This window comes from Schistocerca gregaria, chromosome 10 (assembly GCF_023897955.1).
Source record: "Schistocerca gregaria isolate iqSchGreg1 chromosome 10, iqSchGreg1.2, whole genome shotgun sequence".
In the NCBI taxonomy this organism is placed as follows: Eukaryota; Metazoa; Arthropoda; class Insecta; order Orthoptera; family Acrididae; genus Schistocerca; species Schistocerca gregaria.
In genome coordinates this window covers 127,832,033-127,856,445 of record NC_064929.1, presented here as the reverse complement: position 1 = coordinate 127,856,445, position 24,413 = coordinate 127,832,033, and the positions used below count along the sequence as shown (strand labels likewise).

The 24,413-nt window shown below is 39.7% G+C and overlaps 1 protein-coding gene across 2 annotated transcripts in view; it reads left to right on the top strand.

Annotated features, from left to right (window-relative positions):
- LOC126293286 (collagen alpha-1(I) chain-like) overlaps window positions 1-24,413 on the top strand; it is a 246,853-nt gene that overhangs the window by 111,007 nt on the left and 111,433 nt on the right. For both annotated transcript variants that reach the window (XM_049986407.1, XM_049986406.1), the window contains 5 exons: window positions 2,408-2,497; window positions 6,914-6,945; window positions 9,507-9,587; window positions 16,321-16,434; window positions 23,117-23,267. In XM_049986407.1, coding sequence (XP_049842364.1) covers window positions 2,408-2,497; window positions 6,914-6,945; window positions 9,507-9,587; window positions 16,321-16,434; window positions 23,117-23,267 — 468 coding nt within the window. The remainder of the gene's footprint in view (window positions 1-2,407; window positions 2,498-6,913; window positions 6,946-9,506; window positions 9,588-16,320; window positions 16,435-23,116; window positions 23,268-24,413) is intronic.

The window sequence follows — 24,413 nt, the reverse complement described above, 5'->3', positions numbered from 1 at the left end:
TAACACAATTGTGACAGAAGTGCAGTAACTTTCTGGCCATTGATAATTCACCACTGATTGACTACAATAAGGTTAACCTACTTTAAAATATGCTGTCAAGAATTGGTGGCAGCAAGCTATGATGTTTACCAATCAGATACCTTTCCCACCAGCACCATAAAGGCCACTGAGAACATCACACTTGCAAATTAAACACTTCTCAGCCATTATTTGTAGAAACATATTTTATAGAAAAGCTCACATAACAATTGCAAATAAGTACTCACTTAATAAACAGAAAGTAACTCCACTATATAAACACATGTTCAGTGAAGTTAATTTGTCTACTTACATGAAAGAATGGGTAGGAAATGCTTAGGAGGTGTAGTCTACCTGTAAACTGCAAAGCAAACAGCGCTCTTGGTGGAGGAAGTCACCTTTCCTAGAGGAAAAGTACAGCTGCCATATGAGATGACTAAGAATCAAATACCCCTCTATCAGTGTAAAGCAGTGTACAGTGATGTACGTATAATCTTTCCATATGCTTTTCTTATGTTAGTGGTATTAGTAACTTGAATCTGTCTTTCACATAGTATTAACGAGTCTTGTGGAAAATAAACACCCCACTGTTTGTGTCTGTGGTCTGTGGTGCCAGTGATTTGTAATGTGTACTATGGAGGGTCAGTGTAACTTTGTGAAAAACTCCGTAGTTTTTTTTTTTTTTTTTTTTTTTTGTGATGTAGTGTGGTAGAGAGAGTGGAATATTTATTCTTTACCTACTAAATTCAACAATAAATGTTAACATGACTTTATCAAATCATTATTTTTAATATTCTTTCAGTTTTCCATTTCCTGCATTGTGAAAACCATAAATTCTAGAGAAATAAATAAATAGAGCCTTTTTTGTAGCAAGTTAAATGTAGTTTAATTTTTTCAACACTTTTGTTAGACATTGTAGTTTTGCCTTATTCAGTTATTCAAGAAAAACATAAGAAAGTGACCTGATTACTCATCTGCACCCCATGCTCACGTCCCACTGGTCAAGATTTTTGGTGTTATATTCATGGCACTCCCTCCCAACCCCTGTACAAAGTGTATCAAAATATTATATTTTTGACATTTTGCTGATGTTTTCTCCTGTTTTAAATATACATTTGTGGATACAGAAGAATGAGAGCTACAGTTTAGTAACATCAAATTTTTGGAAGGTTTGCATTCAAGCATTTGGATAACCATGCAACATAATTTTCGAGTATTAATATTTCTATAGCTACAAAATTTAGAAAGTAGGGAAGATGTTCTTTATTTAGAAGAGAACCAGTAAAACCCAGTTCATTAAAGATTTTAACTCCCATGTATAAAACAGCTTCAAACTTCTCATTCCTTTGCAAATGACTGAATGTGTTAAATATTTTACGTTAAGCATGTAAGTGAGCAAAAGTTTAGAAAAGGTTTGAAATTATGCTTAAAGTTTTTGGTACTTACTAATGCTCTCATTATCAAACAGTGAGTGAGTATAGTCTGTGTAATTTGCCCTCCATTTTAAGCAAAAGTTGGTTTTGACATATCACAGTGTTTATGACATCATAGCCCCTGAACTGTGTGCCATACAGTGACATAACTTGGTGGGCACATTCTGTGGTATACGTGAATATCGCCTGAAACATATGTTGTGAATAGAGGTGGTAATAACAAAATAGTAAATTAAAACATCATACTTGATGCTAAAGTTTTACTGCACAAGCAACGAAGAGGTAGTAAGCAACATACTTTTTTTTCCTTTCTACATTTTGTGGAGCTATAAGCAAGAAAAAGTTTTTTGAAGGTTTGGAATTACATGTAAGTTTTGTTGGAAGTTGATAAGTGCTCTCAATCTGAAATACTGAATGAATAAATTGTGGGCATTTGTACACCTTGGGATACACTGCCTCAATATGAACACACAGTTTCTGTCATACTTATCTTATTGTGTTAAACCTGTGACATAAGACTATAGCTCTAAATGAGTAGATGATGAGAGCAATTTAAATTTGTAAATTTTGTCAATAATTAGTCAAAGTATTGAAAGTTAAATTGTTGAGGCCTGTGGAAGCTGTTAGATAGGCAACTTGCAACTGGTAATTGGTTCCCAGATGGGCACTTTGTAATACAGACCAGGGCTGTAAAATGAGGTATGACAATCCTAAAGCACCCAAAATTTCTTCTGAATCTTAAACTTTTTATATTTCCATAAATAAATTTTTTCTACATAAGATTTATATCATCGTCAACAGCCGCGTACCAGCTATGTCCTCAACAAGTGGAGCTGTTCGACCTTGCTATCTTACAATACATGTCTGTCTCAGTGCCTTCTCTTCTCGAGCCATAGTGTATGGAATGTTGTGAAACCCTTAAAAATGACTCTACAATTTCACATTTCTTGTTACAGATGACAGGTGCAGAGACGTCATTTGTGAAGATCTGGTGTGTGCTACGCAGCAGTACATTCCACTGGGCGAGTGCTGTCCAGTCTGTGCAGGTGAGCCCTCCTATCTCAGCCTTCTGCAGGATTCCATTCTGTACAGTGTAGTTGTGGCCTGTAGATCTGTATAGTACAAGGCTGGTAGATCTGTATACGTGAACAAGATAACAGTGCTGCAAAATGGTGTGAAAAGTTTCTTCGTCGTGTAGTTTCTTAATGATTCTTACATATTAGGAAGAAGTTTCCAATGGCAGATCATGGGCCTAAATTCTGGGGCAGCCAGGAAACATATTGGACAATCGCCTTTCCTTCCATTTTATTGTTGTTGTTGTTGTGGTCTTCAGTTCAGAGACTGGTCTGATGCAGCTCTCCATGCTACTCTATCCTGTGCAAGCTGCTTCATCTCCCAGTACCTACTGCAGCCTACATCCTTCTGAATCTGCTTAGTGTATTCACCTCTTGGTCTCCCTCTACGATCTTTACCCACCACGCTGCCCTCAAATACTAAATTGGTGATCTCTTGATGCCTCAGAACATGTCCTACCAACCGGTCCCTTCTTCTAGTTAAGTTGTGCCACAAATTTCTCTTCTCCCCAGTTCTTTTCAATACCTGCTCATTAGTTATGTGAGCATACCTGGCGTTTCTAAAGACACAACCACAGCCCCCCCCCCCCAACCACCACCACCACTAAGATGATAACAACAACAACAACAACAACAACAACCACTACTACTACTACTACTACTACTACTATCATCATCACTGCTACTGCTACTACTGTTGTAAATAATAATAATAATAATAATAATAATAATACAGAAATCCGTAATTATTGATACATGTTCAATTACCCGAAAGTTCCTAAATGCAATATAACATATACCGTACAGTCAAAAGGAAGTCACACTTGATCAAGGTTTGCGTCACTTTCCACTTTTGACCAGACATAACGTCTGAGATAAGAAAGAAATAATAATAATAATAATGGCTCTCACTTTTGTTTGCAAATATACTGCTAGGTTTGGTGTTTGAGCATTGTTACTTGTAAAATCAAAGATAACTTGATGATCCTTCTTCTTGCCAAGTCTTTCGATGACAACATTATACCGTGTGTCTCAGCCTTAACTACTTGTAGTACTAGTTGTTCAATTGAGTTACAAGCAAGAGCTAATAAGCAATCGTGAAAATATGTTTTTTATGAGTTTAAGACAAGAAAACTCCTTTCAACTGAAGCACTTGTTGCGAAACGTGCTTCAGTTGGAAGGCATTTTTCTTGTCTTAAACTCATATCTCACTCATCAGGTGCAATATATGTCCACAGTGCATGAGGCATTATGAATAAATATATTTTGCTCACTTTTCATCCAGTTTATTAAAATTATAAGACACACTGTTTCACAGTCAGTAAGTTTAGAAATTGCCAGTACTTACATGAACAGTCAGAGCCAGGTACTTACAGTTTTTCATGTATTAGCTTCAATTTTTTTTTCATTCACTATGTTTCAAAACTTCTCACTTTTCCTTTTACCACATGGAAATATGATTGTTGTTTGAACCATCTTCATAAGTAGCAAGTTATTCCACAACAGCAGGCTCATATACAGCACTAGTCCCTTCCAAATTACTCATTGTTCTGCTGTCAGTATAATCTGGTATGTTTATTAGAAGACAAAGAAAACATGAGACGCAACTGACAAACACACTGCTGTTGGTAATAGTGTTACTGAATGAGGTAGCACATCACTCAGTTCACTGGACTCATATTCAGGAGGAGGATGTTTCAAACCCATGTCCGGATATCTATTTAGGTTTTCTGTGATTTCCCTAAAAACACTCGAATGCGTCCTCCCAAAGGACACAGCCGTCCTTCCTTAATCTGAGCTTGCACTCCAACTATAATGACCTCAAAGTTGATGGGAGCAGAGAAGTAATTTACCGGAGGTAAACAAGCTAGTGGCATCATTTTAATAACAAGATACCTAGGAAGTGGAGTTACCTCTTCTTTCAACAGAAAGAAATATGTCTTTCCTTTCCTTACTGTACCCCCGCTTCACACACACACACACACACACACACACACACACACACACACACACACACACACACAGACACACACACGCTCACATGTGCAACAGGACCCAAACTCCAAACTCTCCAAGAAAGCAGCTACCTTCTTTCTGCAGCAACCTTTCAATTTCCAGTTCTGTGTGCAACATGTTTCACGTGGCAGCTTTTACTTATTATTACACAAGAATCTTATTATAGAATAAATATGTCTCGTAATTACTTTTGAAAAGAGAGTCAGTGTGTGTGTGAGACATTATTAAGGAACAAACTGAATATTATAGTAGCATCATCATACTTTATCCCCACTTGTTGTAATTAACTAGTGAATGCTTCACAGCAGGTAGGTGATTAGCTTCCTTTCTTGTGTTAGGTATAGTAGATGTGGATCCCCTGACTAGAGCGAACATCAAAGGAAGATGTAACTATCTAAACTCATGTTGTTCTGTCTAGTTTTGTGAAAGATGTCAGTAAGAAATCCCTCCAAGTGTGAGCCACTTGCTGTCACTTGCTTCCTGCTCGCAGAAGGAATAACACCTACTGAAATTTTTTCAGGAATCAAAAGAGTTTACTCTGAAGGTGTTATGAACAGAATGAGCATGTTTAAATGATGTAGGGAGTTTAGAGGAGGAAGAGTAAATGTTCGTGGTGAACAGAGGACTGGAAGACTTTCCATTTTGATTAAAGAGATGATGCAAAAAATTGAAGAAATTGTTAATGACGACCGCCAGTTGACAGTGGATGAAATTTCTGCAATGTTTCCACAACTCCCTAGAACACTTTTGTATGAGACATTCACAGAAACACTGGGATACTGGAAACTGTGAACAAGATGCATCCCAAAACAACTGATGGAAAAGAGAGAGAGAGAGAGAGAGAGAGAGAGAGAGGAATCAGAAGCAACTACGAGTTTCATCTGCAACTTGAACTGGAAGGTGAGGATTTTCTGAGCTCTGTTGTGACTGAAGATGAAACATGGGTGACTCAACACATGCAATGAGGCAAAAAAGTAGTTGTCACAGTGGCATTGCACTTATTCCCCATATGCCAAAAAAGTCAAAACCACAATTTTAGGAAAAAAATCACAGCTTGAGGTGTTGTTTCACCTTCCTGAAAGCACCCATGAGTGGAATTAAATTTTCACCTGACGAATAGGTGCAGAGTAAGGTTTTGAAGTGGGGAAAGGAGCTGGTGGAAAGTTCTTTGATAGGAGCTTGAACAGAGGCTCATCACATGCTTTGAATGTGGTTGGCAATTATGGGGAAAAAATAGTCAACAACTGTGAAGAATACCCTGTAACTGTTTTTCTTTAAATACAATTTTCCTCAAATAATATAAAAATCTACTACAGTTACTTTCTCAACATGCCTCGTATATGAACTGAGGAACCCACCTGGATAGCAAGCACATCAATGCAGCTACTGTTCTGACACAGAGAGGCACCTCAGACCCATATTGAAACTGCTTGACAGATTAACTGTAGGGCCGGTGTGCCAGACAGCCTGGATGTGAGTTTTAGGCAGTTTTCCACATCTACTGATCTAAATATTGGCCTGGTTCCTAAGTCCCATCTCAAGTTACACGAATCACAAACACTTTGAAAAACATTATCACATTTGACGGTGCAGAAGGAATTGTTACGTAAGCCAAATGTTGGGCAAAGAGTCTCAAACAATCCACATAAAGTGGTGATGACTGTTTTAGGAATGTCCTCTCTTTAGTAACCAATTGCAAAGCCTGATGGCAGTGCTAACAGGGCAATGATTAATACTACCGTGTTGAGGCGATATTTATATCATAATTTTGTGTGTCTTCTGTCGTCCCTCAGCTGTAATATGAAACATTGTTATCTTCATAGTGTTCTAATGTTTTTTATTGATGGTCTAAGTGGATACTGCTAATTACAGAAGAATGCATGGGGAGTCACACTAACCCAGCTGTACCACCTACATTCGTGCAGCCATCTAGAAAAATCTGAAGCTACACCAGATGCCGGGAAGCAAGATACAAAGCGTTCCTCTGTAAATTGGAGATCGTACACAGCCATGAATGTCACTGGTGTGCACTGAGAAAGCAGTAGACTGCATTATTCATGAAATTAAAATTAAAATATTTCAAGGACACTGGAAAAGCGTCTCCAGAGGGGGAACTGGAAAAGCCTCTCCAAAGCCTATTGCTAGGTTAATCTCTCTGGACATTGAGTTAGTGTGCAACTGTAAAATTGATAATCTCTCTAAATGTTTACTTCCTATAATTTTACACTAGTTTGTAATATTTTGCTATGTTTGTTTTATTCCATATTATTTTTCTGTTTCATGTGTGTCATACTTTTCTGTGGTTTTGCTATATGCTAAACAAAATAAAAATAAGTTTCCCTTTTTAATATTTACTATTTTATTTTATTTCAGATGAACCTGAACCAGAGCTGACAGTGCAGCCGGTAAGTGAAATGTTGCTGCTACATTTTTGGACAGGTGGTAGTTGATTGTTTGGGGGTGGGGGTGGCTTGCTTGATTTAGAATGTGTTCTAAAACTGAAAACAGTCAAAAAAGTGAACAAGCAAGGAGAAGGGTAGTAACACTATTTCACAAAATGTATATTCAAAATGCAGTTTATAATGAAGCTGAAATATGCAATTTTAACATGATTTAAGCACTAATCTTGAAATGTGTGAGAAAAAATAAAACAAATAAAATGTCCTGTAGCAGACATGAAAATAAATATATACCTCAATGTAACACAGTTTATGTTGTGTGAGATATTTCAGAAAGAGGAGTTAGTACTTATAATTGCAATAACAAATATGAAACGAGGAAACATGTTAATGGTTCCAAGTGTGTGTATTAGGTGTGTGAAAAAAGTAATGAGACTGACAGTGTTGTATTGTTCTATTTGTGTAGACCATTCCTTCCAGATGTCAGTTCAAGTTTCAGCTGCATACAGCCATCACGTGATTTTTGAGAGCAGCATCTATGACGTTGTGTTTTATTGGGTATTAACAAAAATAGAACAGCCAAATTTAGAGCTATATTATACCATCACGTTTTGTGTTAAACATGGAGAATCTGCAAGTGTGATCTTTTCAAAGTTGAAACAGATTTTTGGGGTACATTCCTTATCAAGAGCACCATTTTTTCTCTGGCACAAATCATTTCTGGAAGGTTGAGAACACATTGAAGACAAACCTCACTCAGGAAGACCTTCACCTTCAAAAACCAATGAAAATGTTGAACATGTGCATGCTCTTGTGAGAGTGTTCCACTAGGACAAACTGTCAACCAAGTGTTTTATAAAGATGTCTCTGAATGACTAAGGAAAAGGGTGAATCAAATGGGACCGGACACCGCGCACAAGTAGATGCTGCATGACAACAACATTCCATGTCACAAGGCCATTTCCATCATGGAACCTTTGACCTCAAAAGTCATTCTTATTGTTCCTAAGCCTCCCTCTCCCCCACCCTCTCCCCTCACCATTTCACATGTTCTGAGTCACTGTGAATCTTTTCTGTTCCCAAATTTAAATGTTAAAAGGATGTCTTTTTGGGAGTCTCGAGGACATTCAGAAAAATGTGACCGACATGTTAAAGGCTGTACTGGTTGAAGCCTTTCTGCACTGCTACCAAGACTGGAAACGATGAGTCTAATGGTGTAGAGTTACGAAAGGGAACTGCTTTGAAGGTGACAGTATTAATGTTTGGAAAAAATAAAAACTTTGGTAGATAAAAAATCGGTCTAGTTACTTTTCTCATGCACCTTGTACATCTTACAGTTTAAATTTCTCTGCACCAAACACTTTTGATATCGTGAAGTAAATTTTTTGCCTTTGACACAAAATTTCTCCATTTTGAAATTCAACAACTGAAATCTTTTGTTTACGAGTTTCTTCAAGTGGTTGACATGTTACCAGCTTTTAAGCTGAAGGAGAAGTTGATAAACACTTCCAGATTTAAATTTTTGAATGGCACAATTTTATGGAGATATTTTTTGTGATTATACCATTGCAGAGGTTTGATTCAGTGTTATATTGGTCAGTTGTGAATTATTTGCCTCTTGTTTGAAAATGTGCTGTAGCCTTGTAATGTGATGATTAGTTCTAGTACACAAATGGTTTCACCTCACCAATATAATTAATTGTTGAGATGTAGGTGGAAGGTAAGCAACATTTTTCTGATGTGTTAGTCGAGTGGTAGGGAGACAGATGAGTCAGTCACTTGGCATTCAGGAAGCCAATCCACATTCCCCAATCAGAACACGAATGCAAATAACTTTAGTTCAATTTCCTCAAGCTGAGAAATTAAAGCAGTGATCTGTTTGACTTGGTAAAAACTTTCTAAAGGTGCCAGCACGGTAGATCAGTGTGTCCGCTACAACCAAATACAATGGGGAAAAAAAGCTAAGGTTGCAAAAACATTTCTTTAATTACTAACAATTGGTTTTGACAGACTTTGTTGTCTTCAGCTCTGTAACATAGTGTCTGTACGTGGAATATATCCCGTATCATTAGTTATCATCTAATATATGAAATAAAAGTTTGAGTATGGCATTACAAGAAATGGAAATCAAACTGTATATTTATGTAAATGTTTGTTATATAAAAACATGTGCATTATAAAATGTGTTCATTTTGAGTTGTATATGATGCCAAGTTGCTACATGAATAAAATGTAACACATTGTATAAAGGTTTGTCGTAAATAAAACATTTAAAATTGAAAAGCACCTTGTGCACATCGCCATTTTTATAGGACAAGATTTTTTAAAATGTAGCAGAATTTTTGTATTATAATGTGTATTGCCTTACAATGGGAGCTTGGCATGTAAAGGGAATGGAAGTGCTTGATTTATTCATTTAAGGAGAGGAGCAGAGAGCAAAGCTTATTTTCAGATTTAACAAAAATAAATGTTTTATTGGAGGTTTGTGTCTGTTAATCCATAACTTTCCTTCAGTTGTCATTTTGTAACAGTCTAGTTGTACAGTAACAGAACCGTTTCTTTTGCAGACTGGAGGTGGAAGGGAATTTGGAGAAAGACCCAGTTTGCCACAGACCCATGTCGAAACAGTTCCTATTCCTGGACCCAGGGTAAGTCTTACTAGATTGCAATAACAGTACAGATTAGAATAGAGTGCTATTCACTGTGAAGAGCAGATGCTGAGCAGTGGTCTGTTCGATTTTTAACTACAGCACAAAGACCTTCACCAGACAGAGAAACACAAACACATTCACACATGAACACCTCACACACATATGGCCACTCTTATCTGTGAACTCCAGGGGTGGCCGCGACAGTGAATATCTGTTACAAATCGCAAGTTATCGAAAATCACAGTTTTCGTGATAATAATTTATCGATATCTGGCTGTGATTTAAAACAATGAGAAGTCCAAGTTGGAGTATCCACAATATCATGAAAAGGATAGAGTATTACCACCATAAAGATGACATATTGTGATGCAGACACGCACAACAAAAGTACTGATACATTTGAGATTGTGGCCAAAGCCTTCTTGAGAAACACACACACACACACACACACACACACACACACACACACACACACACACACACACACACACACACACACACACACACTAGTGTAAGGTGTGCTTGCTGGTGTGACTATGAGTTTTCCTTTCTGAAGGCTTTGCCTGTGAGCTATTATTTATTTATCACTACTGATGGTACTGACAAAAGAAATTTCTGACTTTTGCCGCATTGGGGTATTGAAATAACTCAATGGGGCAGATGAAAATTTGCACCGAATTGGAATTCAGCACCAGATTTCCCACTTGATGAGAGTGATCGCCATAACTGCTTTGGCTATATGAGCAAGTCTCCCTTCCACCCCAAATCTCCATCTGTCACATACTACAGAACAGTGTCTTCTGTCCATTATTCCTCTTCAATCACAGTCCTACAGCATTCCCATGAGAGGTCAGACATTATTGTGCAACTGCAATGAGAGATTGGTATGCTGTCAGGTGTTTATATAAGTATGGTGTATGTTATTTCGGACATTGATCTTTCTGTGCAAATGCACTATAATGTGTGACCTCTCGTGGTAATACAGTAAGTCTGCGAGTGGACAGGAATAATGAACACGGCACACTACTCTTTCTGTGCAAATGCACTATAATGTGTGACCTCTCGTGGTAATACAGTAAGTCTGCGAGTGGACAGGAATAATGAACACGGCACACTACTCTGCAGTGTGTGGCGTATGGAGACTTTGGTCTCAAGGGAGATGTGCTCGGCTAGCCAAAGTGCTTAAGGCGACCACTCACATAAAAATTTTCATCTGTTGCCATTGAGTTATTCCAGTGCAGCAAAAGTTGGGAATTTCTTTTCTTTGAATCACCTACACAATAATGCTGCAGTATTCCAATCTCAAACAATGTGTGGAAAAAACAAACACGTATATTTTTCTGTGCAAGCTCTGTTTTCCTTATTTTATTATGATAATCATTTATCCCCATGTAGGTCGGCAGCAACAAAATGTTTTCACATTTGGAGGAGAAATTTGGTGATTAAAATTTCATGTAAAGATTCCGCCACAGCAAAAAATGCCTTTGTTTTGATGGTGTTCATCCCAAATCCTGTATCGTGTCAGACCCTCTCTTCCCTATAATATAGAATGTGCTGCACTTCTTTGAACTTTCTTGATTCCTAGATATTTATTTGAATTTACGGCCTTTAGATGTGACTGATCTATCGTGTAAGCAAAGTTTAATGGATTCCTTTTTGTACTTATGTGGATGACTTCACACTTTTGATTATTTAAGGTCAATTTCCAGTTTTCACACCATACAGATATCTTTTTGTAAGTCATTTTGCAATTTGTTTTGATCTTCTGATTATTTTACTAGACAGTAAATGACAGCAGCATCTGAAAACAACTTAAGACAGCTGCTCAGATTGTGTCCTAAATCATTTATGTTGGTAAGGAACAGCCGAGGGCCAATAACACTACCTTGGGAAATGCCAGAAATCCCTTCTGTGTTACCTGATGACTGTCAGCTCTATGAACAGTGACGCTGACCAGAAATAATGAATCCAGTCACATCACTGAGATGATATTCCATAAGCATGCACATTCACGACAAGCCACTTGTGTGGTACAGTATCAAAAGCCTTCTGGAAATCTTGAAATATGGAATCAATTTTAAATACCTTGTCAATAGCACTCAACACTTCACGCGAGTAACGGGCTAGCTGTGTTTCACAAGGATGGTCCACCTTGGTAGTTTAGTGGTCAGCATGATGGAATGCCGTGCAAAGGGGCCCGGGTTCGATTCCTGGCTGGGTTGGAGATATTCTCCACTCAGGGACTGGGTGTTGTGATGTCTTCATCATCATCATATCATTACCATCGACACACAAGTGGCATCAACTCGAAAGACTTGCACCAGGTGGCAGGTCTAACCAATGGGAGGCCGTAGCCACACGACATTTCATTTCACAAGAGCGTTGTTTTCTAGATATATGTTGACTGTGTGTCAATAGACCATTCTCATTGAGATAGTTCATAATGTTCGAATGCAATATATGCTCCAAAATCCTGCTGCATATCGACGTAAATGATGTGGGCCTGCAATTTAGTGGGTTACTCCTACTGCCTTTCTTGAATATTGGTGTGACCTGTGCAGCTTTCCAGTCTTTTGGTTCAGATTTTTCATCAAGCGAGCTGTTGTATATGATTGTTAAGTATGGAGCTATTGCTTCAGCATACTGTGAAAGGAACCTGATTGGTATACAGTCTCGACTGGAAGACATGCTTTCATTAAGCAATTTAAGTTGCTTCACTACTCCAAGGTTATCTACTTCTAATTTATTCATGCTGGCAGCTGTTCTTGATTTGAATTCTGGAATATTTACTTTGGTGAAGGAAGTCCAGAAGGCTGTGTTTAGTAACTCTGCTTTAGCAGCACTGTCATTGACAGCATTTCCATTGTTATCACGCAGAGAAGGCACTGATTGTGTGTTGACACTAGTATGTTGTACATACGACCAGAATATCTATGGATTTCCTGCCAGGTTTCACTGTATGTCTTTTCCAAAACCTACCCCATTTCCTAGATATGGAGAGGGGAGAAAAGATAAAAAGGAGAATGAAAATTGAATAAAGTGCAGTGTAATATCTCTTGAATTCAACTACCAAATGGTAGGTGACAATTCCTCGAAACCATACTCCTTTTATAATAACCCCTCAAAGAAAATTACAGTTATCTGCCTGTGTTAAATTTTCAGTAACTGACCATTTTTCTACATCTGCATCTACACGAATGGTTCACAATCCACTCTATGGTGCATGGCGGAAAAGACAAGTTCCACCTGCCTGTTAGTAAATTCATCTCTTTACAGTCACAAATTTGGCTATGGTATCAATGTCAGTTCATAGCTCACTATTAAAGTGCATCAGTGCACATTCATTTCTATTAATAGGATGTCTTCCCTATGTGTTTACATATTCCATGTCATATGCATAATAAAATAAGATTCCGCATCATGTATATAAAAGTATGTGATATTTAATATTGTAATTCTTGTCGAACTCTTTTCAGGACAACATTTTTATTTATCACTGTACATGCAGTAACTGTGACATGCATATGACATCTAAGATCTAAATGTGAATGAGACAAGGATGATGTTCTTTTAAGATGAGAGAAAATGCATTGTTGCACTTGATACTGAAATATTAATTAAGAATGGCATAATAGCAGGAATCATGATCATAAATAAATAAATTTAATAACAAAGCTGGCAGGGAAGGTTGTCATTCATAAAATACAGCAGGACTGTGGTTGCGAGTAAAGAGAAAGTCGTCGTCATCATGTATATTTTTGGGTTAGAAGTCTATGCTTGTTACAAAATCGAACTATTTAAAGCTGAATGCACCATCATCTTTATGGTCATCTTATTCTTTTTCTACCCTTTGCTCTATAGTCGTGTGCTTTCTTTGGTATCTGACTTTGATCCAAACATAGTTGCTACTATTCCTAGGAAATGGAGCTCCTCACTTGGCTCAGTGTCCATCCTATGATCTTCTAGTTTGTATCATACCAAAGGTCATAAAATTCTCATTTCTGCCACTTCAGTTCTCTGTAATAGTTTTCTCCAAGTCCATAATCGCATCCATAGAATGGTAAGGGTGCAGTCATAATACACTACTGGCCATTAAAATTGCTACACCAAGAAGAAATGCAGATGATAAACCAGTATTCATTAAACAAATATATTATACTAGAACTGACATGTGATTCCATTTTCATGCAATTTTGGTGCATAGATCCTGAGAAATCAGTATCCAGAACAACGACCTCTGGCCGTAATAATGGTCATGATGCACCTGGGCATTGAGTCAAAGAGAGCTTGGATGGCGTGTACAGGTACAGCTGCCCATGCAGCTCCAACACGATACCACAGTTTGTCAAGAGTACTGAATGGCGTATTGTGACGAGCTAGTTGCTCGGTCACCATTGATCAGATGTTTTCAATTGCCGAGAGATCTGGAGAATGTGCTGGCCAGGGCAGCACTCATACATTTTCTGTATCCAGAAAGGCCCGTAAAGGACCTACAACATGCGGCCGTGCATTATACTACTGAAATATAGGGTTTTGCAGGGATCGAATGAAGGGTAGAGCCACGGGTCGTAACACATCTGAAATATAATGTCCACTGCTGTCAATGCGAACAAGAGGTGACCGAGACGTGTAACAGACGGCACCCCATACCATCACGCCAGGTGATACACCAGTATGGCGATGACGAATACACACTTCCAATGTGCGTTCACCATAATGCCGCCAAACACGGATGCGACCATCATGATGCTGTAAACAGAACCTGGATCTATCCGAAAAAATGAGGTTTTCCCGATCGTGCACCCAGGTCCATCATCGGGTACACCATTGCAGGCGCTCCTGTCTGTGATGAAGCGTCAAGGGTAACCCAGCCATGGTCTTCGAGCTGATAGTCCATGCTACTGCAAACATTGTCGAACTGTTCATGCAGATGGTTGTTGTCTCGCAAATGTCCCCATCTGTCAACTCAGGGATCGAGATGTGGGCTGCACGAACTGTTTCAGCTGTGCGGATAAGATGCCTGTCATCTCCACTGCTAGTGATATGACGCCGTTGAGATCCAGCATGGCGTTCCGTATTACACTCCTGAACCCACCGATTCCATATTCTGCTAACAGTCATTGGATCTCGACCAACGTGAGCAGCAATCTTGCGATACGATAAACCACAATCGCGGTAGGCTATAATGCAACCTTTATCAAAGTCGGAAACGTGATGGCACGCATTTCTCCTCTTTACACAAGATATCACAACAATGTTTCACCAGGCAACACTGGTCAACTGCTGTTTGTGTATGAGGAATTGGTTGGAAACGTTCCTCATGTCAGCACGTTGTAGGTGTCGCCACCGGACCAATCTTCTGTGACAGCTCTGAAAAGCTAATCATTTGCATATCACAGCATCTTTTTCCTGTCAGTTAAATTTCACGTCTGTAGCACGTCATATTTGTGGTGTAGCAATTTTATTGGCCAGTAGTGTATGATAGAATTTAAGTATCATTCTTGGTTTCCAGGAACCCTACCACACAATTACTCTGGCTGTTGTTGTTGTTGTCTTCAGTCCTGAGACTGGTTTGATGCAGCTCTCCATGTTACTCTATCCTGTGCAAGCTGCTTCATCTCCCAGTACCTACTGCAACCTACATCCTTCTGAATCTGCTTAGTGTACTCATCTCTCGGTCTCCCTCTACGATTTTTACCCTCCACACTGCCCCCCAAAGCTAAATTGGTGATCCCTTGATGCCTCAAAACATGTCCTACCAACCGATCCCTTCTCGTAGTCAAGTTGTGCCACAAAATTCTCTTCTCCCTAATCCTATTCAATACCTCCTCATTAGCTACGTGATCTATCCACCTTATCTTCAGTATTCTTCTGTAGCACCACATTTCGAAAGCTTCTATTCTCTTCTTGTCCAAACTAGTTATCGTCCATGTTTCACTTCCATACATAGCTACACTCCAAACAAATACTTTCAGAAATGACTTCCTGATACATAAATCTATATTCGATGTTAACAAATTTCTCTTCTTCAGAAACGCTTTCCTTGCCATTGCCAGTCTACATTTTATATCCTCTCTACTTCGACCATCATCAGTTATTTTACTTCCTAAATAGCAAAACTCCTTTACTACTTTAAGTGTCTCATTTCCTAATCTAATTCCCTCAGCATCACCCGATTTAATTTGACTACATTCCATTATCCTCGTTTTGCTTTTGTTAATGTTCATCTTATATCCTCCTTTCAAGACACTGTCCATTCCGTTCAACTGCTCTTCCAAGTCCTTTGCCGTCTCTGACAGAATTACAATGTCATCGGCGAACCTCAAAGTTTTTACTTCGTCTCCATGAATTTTAATACCTATCCCGAATTTTTCTTTTGTTTCCTTTACTGCTTGCTCAATATACAGATTGAATAACATCGGGGAGAGGCTACAACCCTGTCTCACTCCTTTCCCAACCACTGCTTCCCTTTCATGCCCCTCGACTCTTATGACTGCCATCTGGTTTCTGTACAAATTATAAATTACTCTGGCTATAGGTTAGTAAACTGTATCAGGGGAAGTAAATAATTTACTTTGACACACAAATAAATACAAACTAATGGCCTTTTTGTGCTGAAAGAGTGTTTCAGTAGAGAGCTGTTATTTACATGTGAAAGCTACACATTTATTACTACTACTGCTGTACGGCAGACAGGTTGCTACACTGTGCACAATTTTCTGACTTGTAGGGAGAGAGTGGACGACCAGGAGAGCCGGGACGACCAGGAGAGGCAGGATATCCCGGACCACCGGGACAGCCCGGAATCCCGGGACTGCCGGGTCCGCCGGGACCCGCTCCGGACGTGAGTACATCCCATCTGCTGCCGCTGCTGCTCTGGGCCGTAGAATAGTCAGTTGAGTCCTTGGAAGTTGACACAAGCTCATAACGCTCATATATCCACTGTTACAAACTTTTATGATTAATATCCCAGCTCTGTTTTCCCACCAGTCCATTACGCAGCTGGCCAGTGGGCGAGTTTTTGCTCGTCACAGATCAAGAGCTTGTTTCGGGGTGGCCCTCTCCAATTTTATATGTACTTATAGAATCTGAATGTCAATTCCCAGACACCAGTTTCCTTAAGCAGGAGCAGCTATTGTCAAAAAAACTGAAAAAAGAAAAAAAAATCAACTTTGAAAATTAGAAAATTTCCATAAATTATTAATTGCCAACCATTTGTGGATTTATATGCTAGTTGTCGGTATCTGAGCACCTAGCTTAAAACTTTATTATTGTAAAGACACTAATTTGATCTTGCTAGATGCAATGTTTTAATTGAATTACATACCTATTACTGAATGGCGAGATTAATTAAGAAAAATTGAATCATAATTCTTAATGAAAATATGTTTTTGTTATTAACTAGCAAACCTGCAATACTTCGCAAATGTTGAATATGTGTAGGAACTGCATATACATCATAAATTCCTTGTCCCCACTCTTGTCTCTGCCCATTTTCTCATCCCCACCCTCTCTCCATACATCTCGTCCATCCCACATCTCTCTATGCATAACCCCTTCCACCCTCTCTGTGTCCATTTCCATCTGAATGTTCAGTAGAGTATCATGTAAAAATCTGAAGTAAATCTGTCAAGAATTTTTTGAGATTTGTGGGACCAACACTTCCTCCCGTATGTATTACATATCTCAAAAATATGTAGCCTATGTTCATCTGAACGTTCATTAGACTGTCATGTAACAATTTGTAGTAAAACCTTCAAGAACTTTTCAAGGGTTTTTGGTAACAGTTTTCCCCCTTTTGTATATTGCATTGACTGTTAAACTCATTTTTTTGTTATGGACATACATGACAGTAGAACTGTCAAAATTAAAACAATTTCTATTTCCTTTTTCATACTAAAAATATGTTTACCATCTGCAATTACTAATGGGGAAAAAAACAACCAAATCAGTCAAGCCATGCTCTAGCGATGATCTTTCACAATTGTTTTGAGTTTCTGAGTTTTACAGTGGATTTTCCAAAAATTTTCGTTCATCAAAACTTGTCCTGCCAATTACAAACACAACAAAAACAAAAAAATCAACCGAACCTGATGACCTATTCATAATTGATGATATTTGATACATGTGACAAATGATTTTTATTTATATAGAGTACAAGTCATTTGAAAATAAATTAAAGTGTAATGCAGACTTACAAAATGTCTTCTTGGTAAAATAAGAACATTGTGTACATCACTAATACTAATCTGTCTGTAGAAATTTAAAAAAATTATCTTCTATTCAAAATTTCTCATTTTTCCCCCAAATTTTAGAAAAATTCTGAATACTAGTAGGTTTATGTGATTAGTAATTAAAAATAAAAAAAACATATTACTTTTGTTTAAAAGTTATGAGTCAGTATATATTAAATAATGTTTGTGCTCATTAATAACTATGGAAATGAAATGAAAGTACGAAAGAAATTGCATCTAGCAAGATTCAAACCAGTGATTTTTTTTTAACACCCCCCCCCCCCCCCTCCTGCCCTGCTCCCTTCCCCTTGTGTTAGATAGATCATAAATTTCACTATATTAACTGAAAAACATTAACTCTTCAGCCTATCAGAAACTTCATTGTATGCCTACACAGCTTTACTTGTTCATTAAAGAACCAACGTCAGTTGGTTTAGGACCACCTTCAGGAGACAAAACGAGTTCTTAGCTGAGCCTCATACATAAACTTTTTTTTTTACAAAATATCAACCAATCCATGATATAAATATAATACCTGATGGAATTACCCACATATTGCGTGGTCTGCAAATCTGCTATTAACGGTGCTTACTTCATGAGCATGCAGAATAAGTAACATTATAGTAGTAGATCTGAAGATCACATAGCATATTCATAATTCTACTGTATTCTGTGTTTTTATGTACCATACATTGGTTCATATTTTGTGAAAGAAGATTATTTATTCTTCTTTACCACAAAATACAGTCAGGTAAGCAGAATTTCCTGCATCTCCATGCATTGCTGTTGGCTATATTTATGGCCCTCTGATGGAATTGTGCCCCTTTATCCAATAATTAATTGGTTATATTCAGCTTACTGTCTTCTGTTTGGATTCGTGGCACACTTGAGAAAATGTGGATCCATACTTTCTGCTTATCTGGCAATCCACTAATTATGTCATGTATTCATAGACAAGAAATGTCTGGTTCCGACCATGTTGCAACTTTAATGTCATGATTCACCATATTTAACCTGATAATGTGGTGGATAGTGGAGAGACACGGGGAGCTACAAGCCGATCTACGTATGGCTTTTATTGATTTGGAGAAAGCATATGACAGACTCACAAGGGATGAAATATGGAGAAGCATGAGAGAGCAGTGCACGCCAGAGAAGTACACTCCTGGAAATGGAAAAAAGAACACATTGACACCGGTGTGTCAGACCCACCATACTTGCTCCGGACACTGCGAGAGGGCTGTACAAGCAATGATCACACGCACGGCACAGCGGACACACCAGGAACCGCGGTGTTGGCCGTCGAATGGCGCTAGCTGCGCAGCATTTGTGCACCGCCGCCGTCAGTGTCAGCCAGTTTGCCGTGGCATACAGAGCTCCATCGCAGTCTTTAACACTGGTAGCATGCCGCGACAGCGTGGACGTGAACCGTATGTGCAGTTGACGGACTTTGAGCGAGGGCGTATAGTGGGCATGCGGGAAGCCGGGTGGACGTACCGCCGAATTGCTCAACACGTGGGGCGTGAGGTCTCCACAGTACATCGATGTTGTCGCCAGTGGTCGGCGGAAGGTGCACGTGCCCGTCGACCTGGGACCGGACCGCAGCGACGCACGGATGCACGCCAAGACCGTAGGATCCTATGCAGTGCCGTAGGGGACCGCACCGCCACTTCCCAGCAAATTAGGGACACTGTTGCTCCTGGGGTATCGGCGAGGACCATTCGCCACCGTCTCCATGAAGCTGGGCTACGGTCCCGCACACCGTTAGGCCGTCTTCCGCTCACGCCCCAACATCGTGCAGCCCGCCTCCAGTGGTGTCGCGACAGGCGTGAATGGAGGGACGAATGGAGACGTGTCGTCTTCAGCGATGAGAGTCGCTTCTGGCTTGGTGCCAATGATGGTCGTATGCGTGTTTGGCGCCGTGCAGGTGAGCGCCACAATCAGGACTGCATACGACCGAGGCACACAGGGCCAACACCCGGCATCATGGTGTGGGGAGCGATCTCCTACACTGGCCGTACACCTCTGGTGATCGTCAAGGGGACAGTGAATAGTGCACGGTACATCCAAACCGTCATCGAACCCATCGTTCTACCATTCCTAGACCGGCAAGGGAACTTGCTGTTCCAACAGGACAATGCACGTCTGCATGTATCCTGTGCCACCCAACGTGCTCTAGAAGGTGTAAGTCAACTACCCTGGCCAGCAAGATCTCCGGATCTGTCCCCCATTGAGCATGTTTGGGACTGGATGAAGCGTCGTCTCACGCAGTCTGCACGTCCAGCGCGAACGCTGGTCCAACTGAGGCGCCAGGTGGAAATGGCATGGCAAGCTGTTCCACAGGACTACATCCAGCATATCTACGATCGTCCTCATGGGAGAATAGCAGCCTGCATTGCTGCGAAAGGTGGATATACACTGTACTAGTGCTGACATTGTGCATGCTCTGTTGCCTGTGTCTATGTGCCTGTGGTTCTGTCAGTGTGATCATGTGATGTATCTGACCCCAGGAATGTGTCAATAAAGTTTCCCCTTCCTGGGACAATGAATTCACGGTGTTCTTATTTCAATTTCCTGGAGTGTATGTGAGGTTAGTGAAGGAAATGTACTGAGGAGCAATGACACAGGTGAGAAGTAGTGTGGGCATGACAAAGGAGTTTCCAGTAAAAGTAGGGTTACATCAAGGGTCTGCGCTTAGTCCCTACCTCTTTGACCTGATTATGGATGTACTGGTGAAAGATGTGAAGAAGGAAGTGCCGTGGAATATGATGTTTGCAGATGATGTGGTTCTTTGTGAGCAGAGCATTGACAGACTTCAGGAAATGCTGGAGGATTGGAGGAAGGCACTAGAAGAAAGAGGAATGAAAATTAGCAGGACAAAGTCAGAATACAGGGTGTCCAGAAAAGGGCTCTCTGATTTCAAAATTAAATATCGCAAAAACAAAGATCGATAGAGGATTGCAGTAAACAGTATTTTTATTGTGAAGGCTGTAAGAAGTTTATACAGCAGTTTGAAATAATAGTTACAAAAGCTGCTAATAGATGGCGCTGTATGCTGTACAGCTCACATCAGCATACATAAGTGAAATAATCATATGAAAACAATCTTTGCAAACAATCACATCACAGTGTTTTCAAAATGTTCACCATTGGCACTACAGAGGTGGCGCAAACAGAGAATGAAATTCACGATCACATTTCATAGTGTCTCAACCGAAATGGAGTCACATGCCACAGAGATCGCCGATTCAAGCTCGTCCAGTGTGGCGGGATGCTTCGGGTAGACCATGTCTTTCACTGTGCCCCACAAAAAAAAGTCACAGGCAGTCAAATCCGGCGAATATGGAGGCCAATCCATGCCTGCACCAGTAAATTTGAGATATTCCAAAGCAATGACTCGATTGCTGAAGTATTCTTCAAGAAAGCAAAACACTTGTTTGGTCCGATGTGGTCGAGCTCCATCTTGCATAAACCATTCAGTACCTGGCCGATCCTCTAACGCTTGCTGTGTGGCAACAAATTGTTCCAAAATTGCAACGTAACGTGCACCAGTGACCATTTCTCGAATGAAAAAAGGGCCAATAGTGCCTCTGCTGCATACTGTAGCCCACACAATAACTTTAGGAGAATACAGGGGTTTCGATTCACACCAATATGGCTTTTTGGAACCCCAAATTCGCCAGTTCTGCTTATTCATGTATCCATTCAGGTGGAAGTGTGCTTCATCTATAAACCAGATGCAGCCAACATCAAATCCTTCACTATCAATCATTGTGAGCATCTGATTAACAAAGGCAACCCTTTGTTGCACAGCTCGTACGGGTATGGCCTGGTGCATTTGAATTTTGAATGGAAACATGTGTAGGCTCTTTCTCAGTATTTTCTGCGTGCTGGAACGCTTCAAACCAGTCTCAGATGCAATTCTACGGATGGATGACATTGGATTTCGCTGAATAATTCTAGAAACGATGGCGATATTTTCAGGCATAACTGCGGTTTGATTGCGGCCAACATGCCCCACTAGATAATCAGTTACGCTGCCTGTTTATTGAAATTTTGTGAAGAGCGTATGAATGGTTTTCGCAACGGGTCCTTTTGGAACATTAAATCATGCTTGAAAACTTCACCTTGTTGCCGTAGGACTCTCTTCTAACCTGTGGTACTCTAGCACCAGAAAAACGCGTTGTTCAATGGAGTTCGTGGTTTTAATCTCCTATTATGTTGCAATAGTGGAACTGATCACTCTGGGCTTCAGATCACTATTTATAATAGGCATTACATATGGCAATTACAGCGCCATCTGTTAGCAGCTTTTGTAACTATCATTTAGAACTGCTGTATAAACTTCTTACAGCTTTCACAATAAACATACCGTTTACTGCATTCCTCTATCGATCTTTGTTTTCGAGATATTTAATTTTGAAATCAGGGAGTCCTTTTCTGGACACCCTGTATTTAGCACTGAAGGATGTGTAGATGAGATCTTTCAAGATCCAGGATGATGAGCTGAAATCGGTCTGCAAATTTAAGTACCTGGGGTTGTACATACAGAGGGACGGAGGACTGGAAAGCGAGATACAACACCGAATAAATAGTGGTTGGAATAACTGGAGGAAAATGAGTGGAGTGTTGTGTGACAAGAAGGTGAGCATTGGGTTGAAAGGGAAAGTCGGTGGTAAGGCCTCCTATGATATACGGGGCAGAGACATGGCCAATCACGGTAGCCCAGTAAAGGAATATGGAAGTGGCAGAAATGAGGTTGCTGAGGTGGATATGTGGGGTAACAAGGAAGGACAGGATTAGAAATGAATTTGTTAGAGGAGCTGTGAAAGTGAGACCCATGGGGAAAAAGATACAAGATTGCAGACTGAGGTGGTACGGATACTTACAGAGAAAAGGGGTAGAGTATATCGGAAACAGAGTTGAAGATATAAAGATTGTAGGGGTGAGAAGGAGAAGAAGACCGAAGATGAGGTGGAAGGATAAGATATCCAGGGACCTAAGGGAGAGAGGATGGAAGAAGGAAGAGATAATGGATAGAGTACTACGGAGGAGAAGGATCCAGAAGAGCAACGCCGACCCTACGTGACGTGGGACAAGGTGACGGTAAAGAAGAAGAAGAAGAAGAAGAAGAAGAACCTGATAATATGGCTTCTAGTCTATGAAACTGGTCATTAAATAAATTATAATAGCAGAAAAGTGGTTATTATTCAAGATGAAAAATCAACACTTGCATTTTAATATTTATCCTTGATTTAAAAGAACCCACCTTCAAGTAGCTTTACTTTTCAGATCTCGCCGTTCTACACCCAGCTGGCTCTCTCGCAAGCCTCTGGTGACAAGGGCCCCACTGGGGGTGGTGGCCTAGGATTCGGCTTGTCTCCGGATGCCTACCAGTACCTTCACGCGCAAGTCGGACCGGTCGGACCGAGGGGCCCACCAGGTTAGTTGCTGAACCAAAATGTCATGTTGGCACTCAGTTTATGCATTTATTTGCCTTGTGAAGCCAAAGTGGATTCATTAAAATTTATTTCCCCAGATAATTTCATAGTGTGTGTGTGTGTGTGTGTGTGTGTGTGTGTGTGTGTGTGTGTGTACAAACGAAAGCGTTGGTATGTTGATATGAGACAATAAAAAACACACAAACACACACACAAATTTTGAGCTTTCGCAACCCAAGGTTGCTTCATCAGGAAAGAGGGAAGGAGACGGAAAGACGAAAGGATGTGGGTTTTAAGGGAGAGAGTAAGGAGTCATTCCAATCCCGGGTGCAGAAAGACTTACCTTAGAGGAAAAAAATTACAGGTAGATGACCTAAAAAACAAGACAGAGAAAACCAGAATACTGCAAGACCCGCAAACCAGACTACAAATGAAAATCAATTAAAGGAGTACAGGAAGAGTGGTCTCAGATGAAGAAAGAAAGAAAATATCTGAAAGACTGAAGAAATTTTGGGCAGACAGAAGAGCAAAACACCTTTCATATAAGAATAGACTTTAATAATTATATTACCTAAATAGCAAATTAAGCTATTGTTGAGCGAAATTGTATCCCTGTGTAACAACTTGTTTACAACTTTGTATTTTTGACTACAGTGGTTCAATAAAGGCCATAAAAGTAATAATAATAATAATAATAATAATAAACCCAGCTAAATATCGCCCAAAACATGCTTACCAACAATATACAAAATATTAACTTTAGTCATTACACAGAAATTAATGACACATACAACACAGAACAAAATTATAAATGAAGAACAAAAGTCTGCTGCAAAGGAGCACAAGGATGTAAAAAGCAACTGATAATAGATGCCGAGGTGACATATCAAGCTAAAACTAAACAAAGTTCGCTACACTACGTGCACATTGATTACCAAAAAGCTTTTGATAGTTTACCCCACTCATGGTTACTACAGATATTGGAAATATACAAAGTAGATCCTAAATTGATACAGTTCCTAAACATAGTAATGAAAAATTGGAAAACCACACTTAATATCCAAACAAATTCAAATAATATCACATCACAGCCAATACAGATTAAGCGTGGAATATACCAAGGAGACTCATTAAGTTGTTTCTGGTTC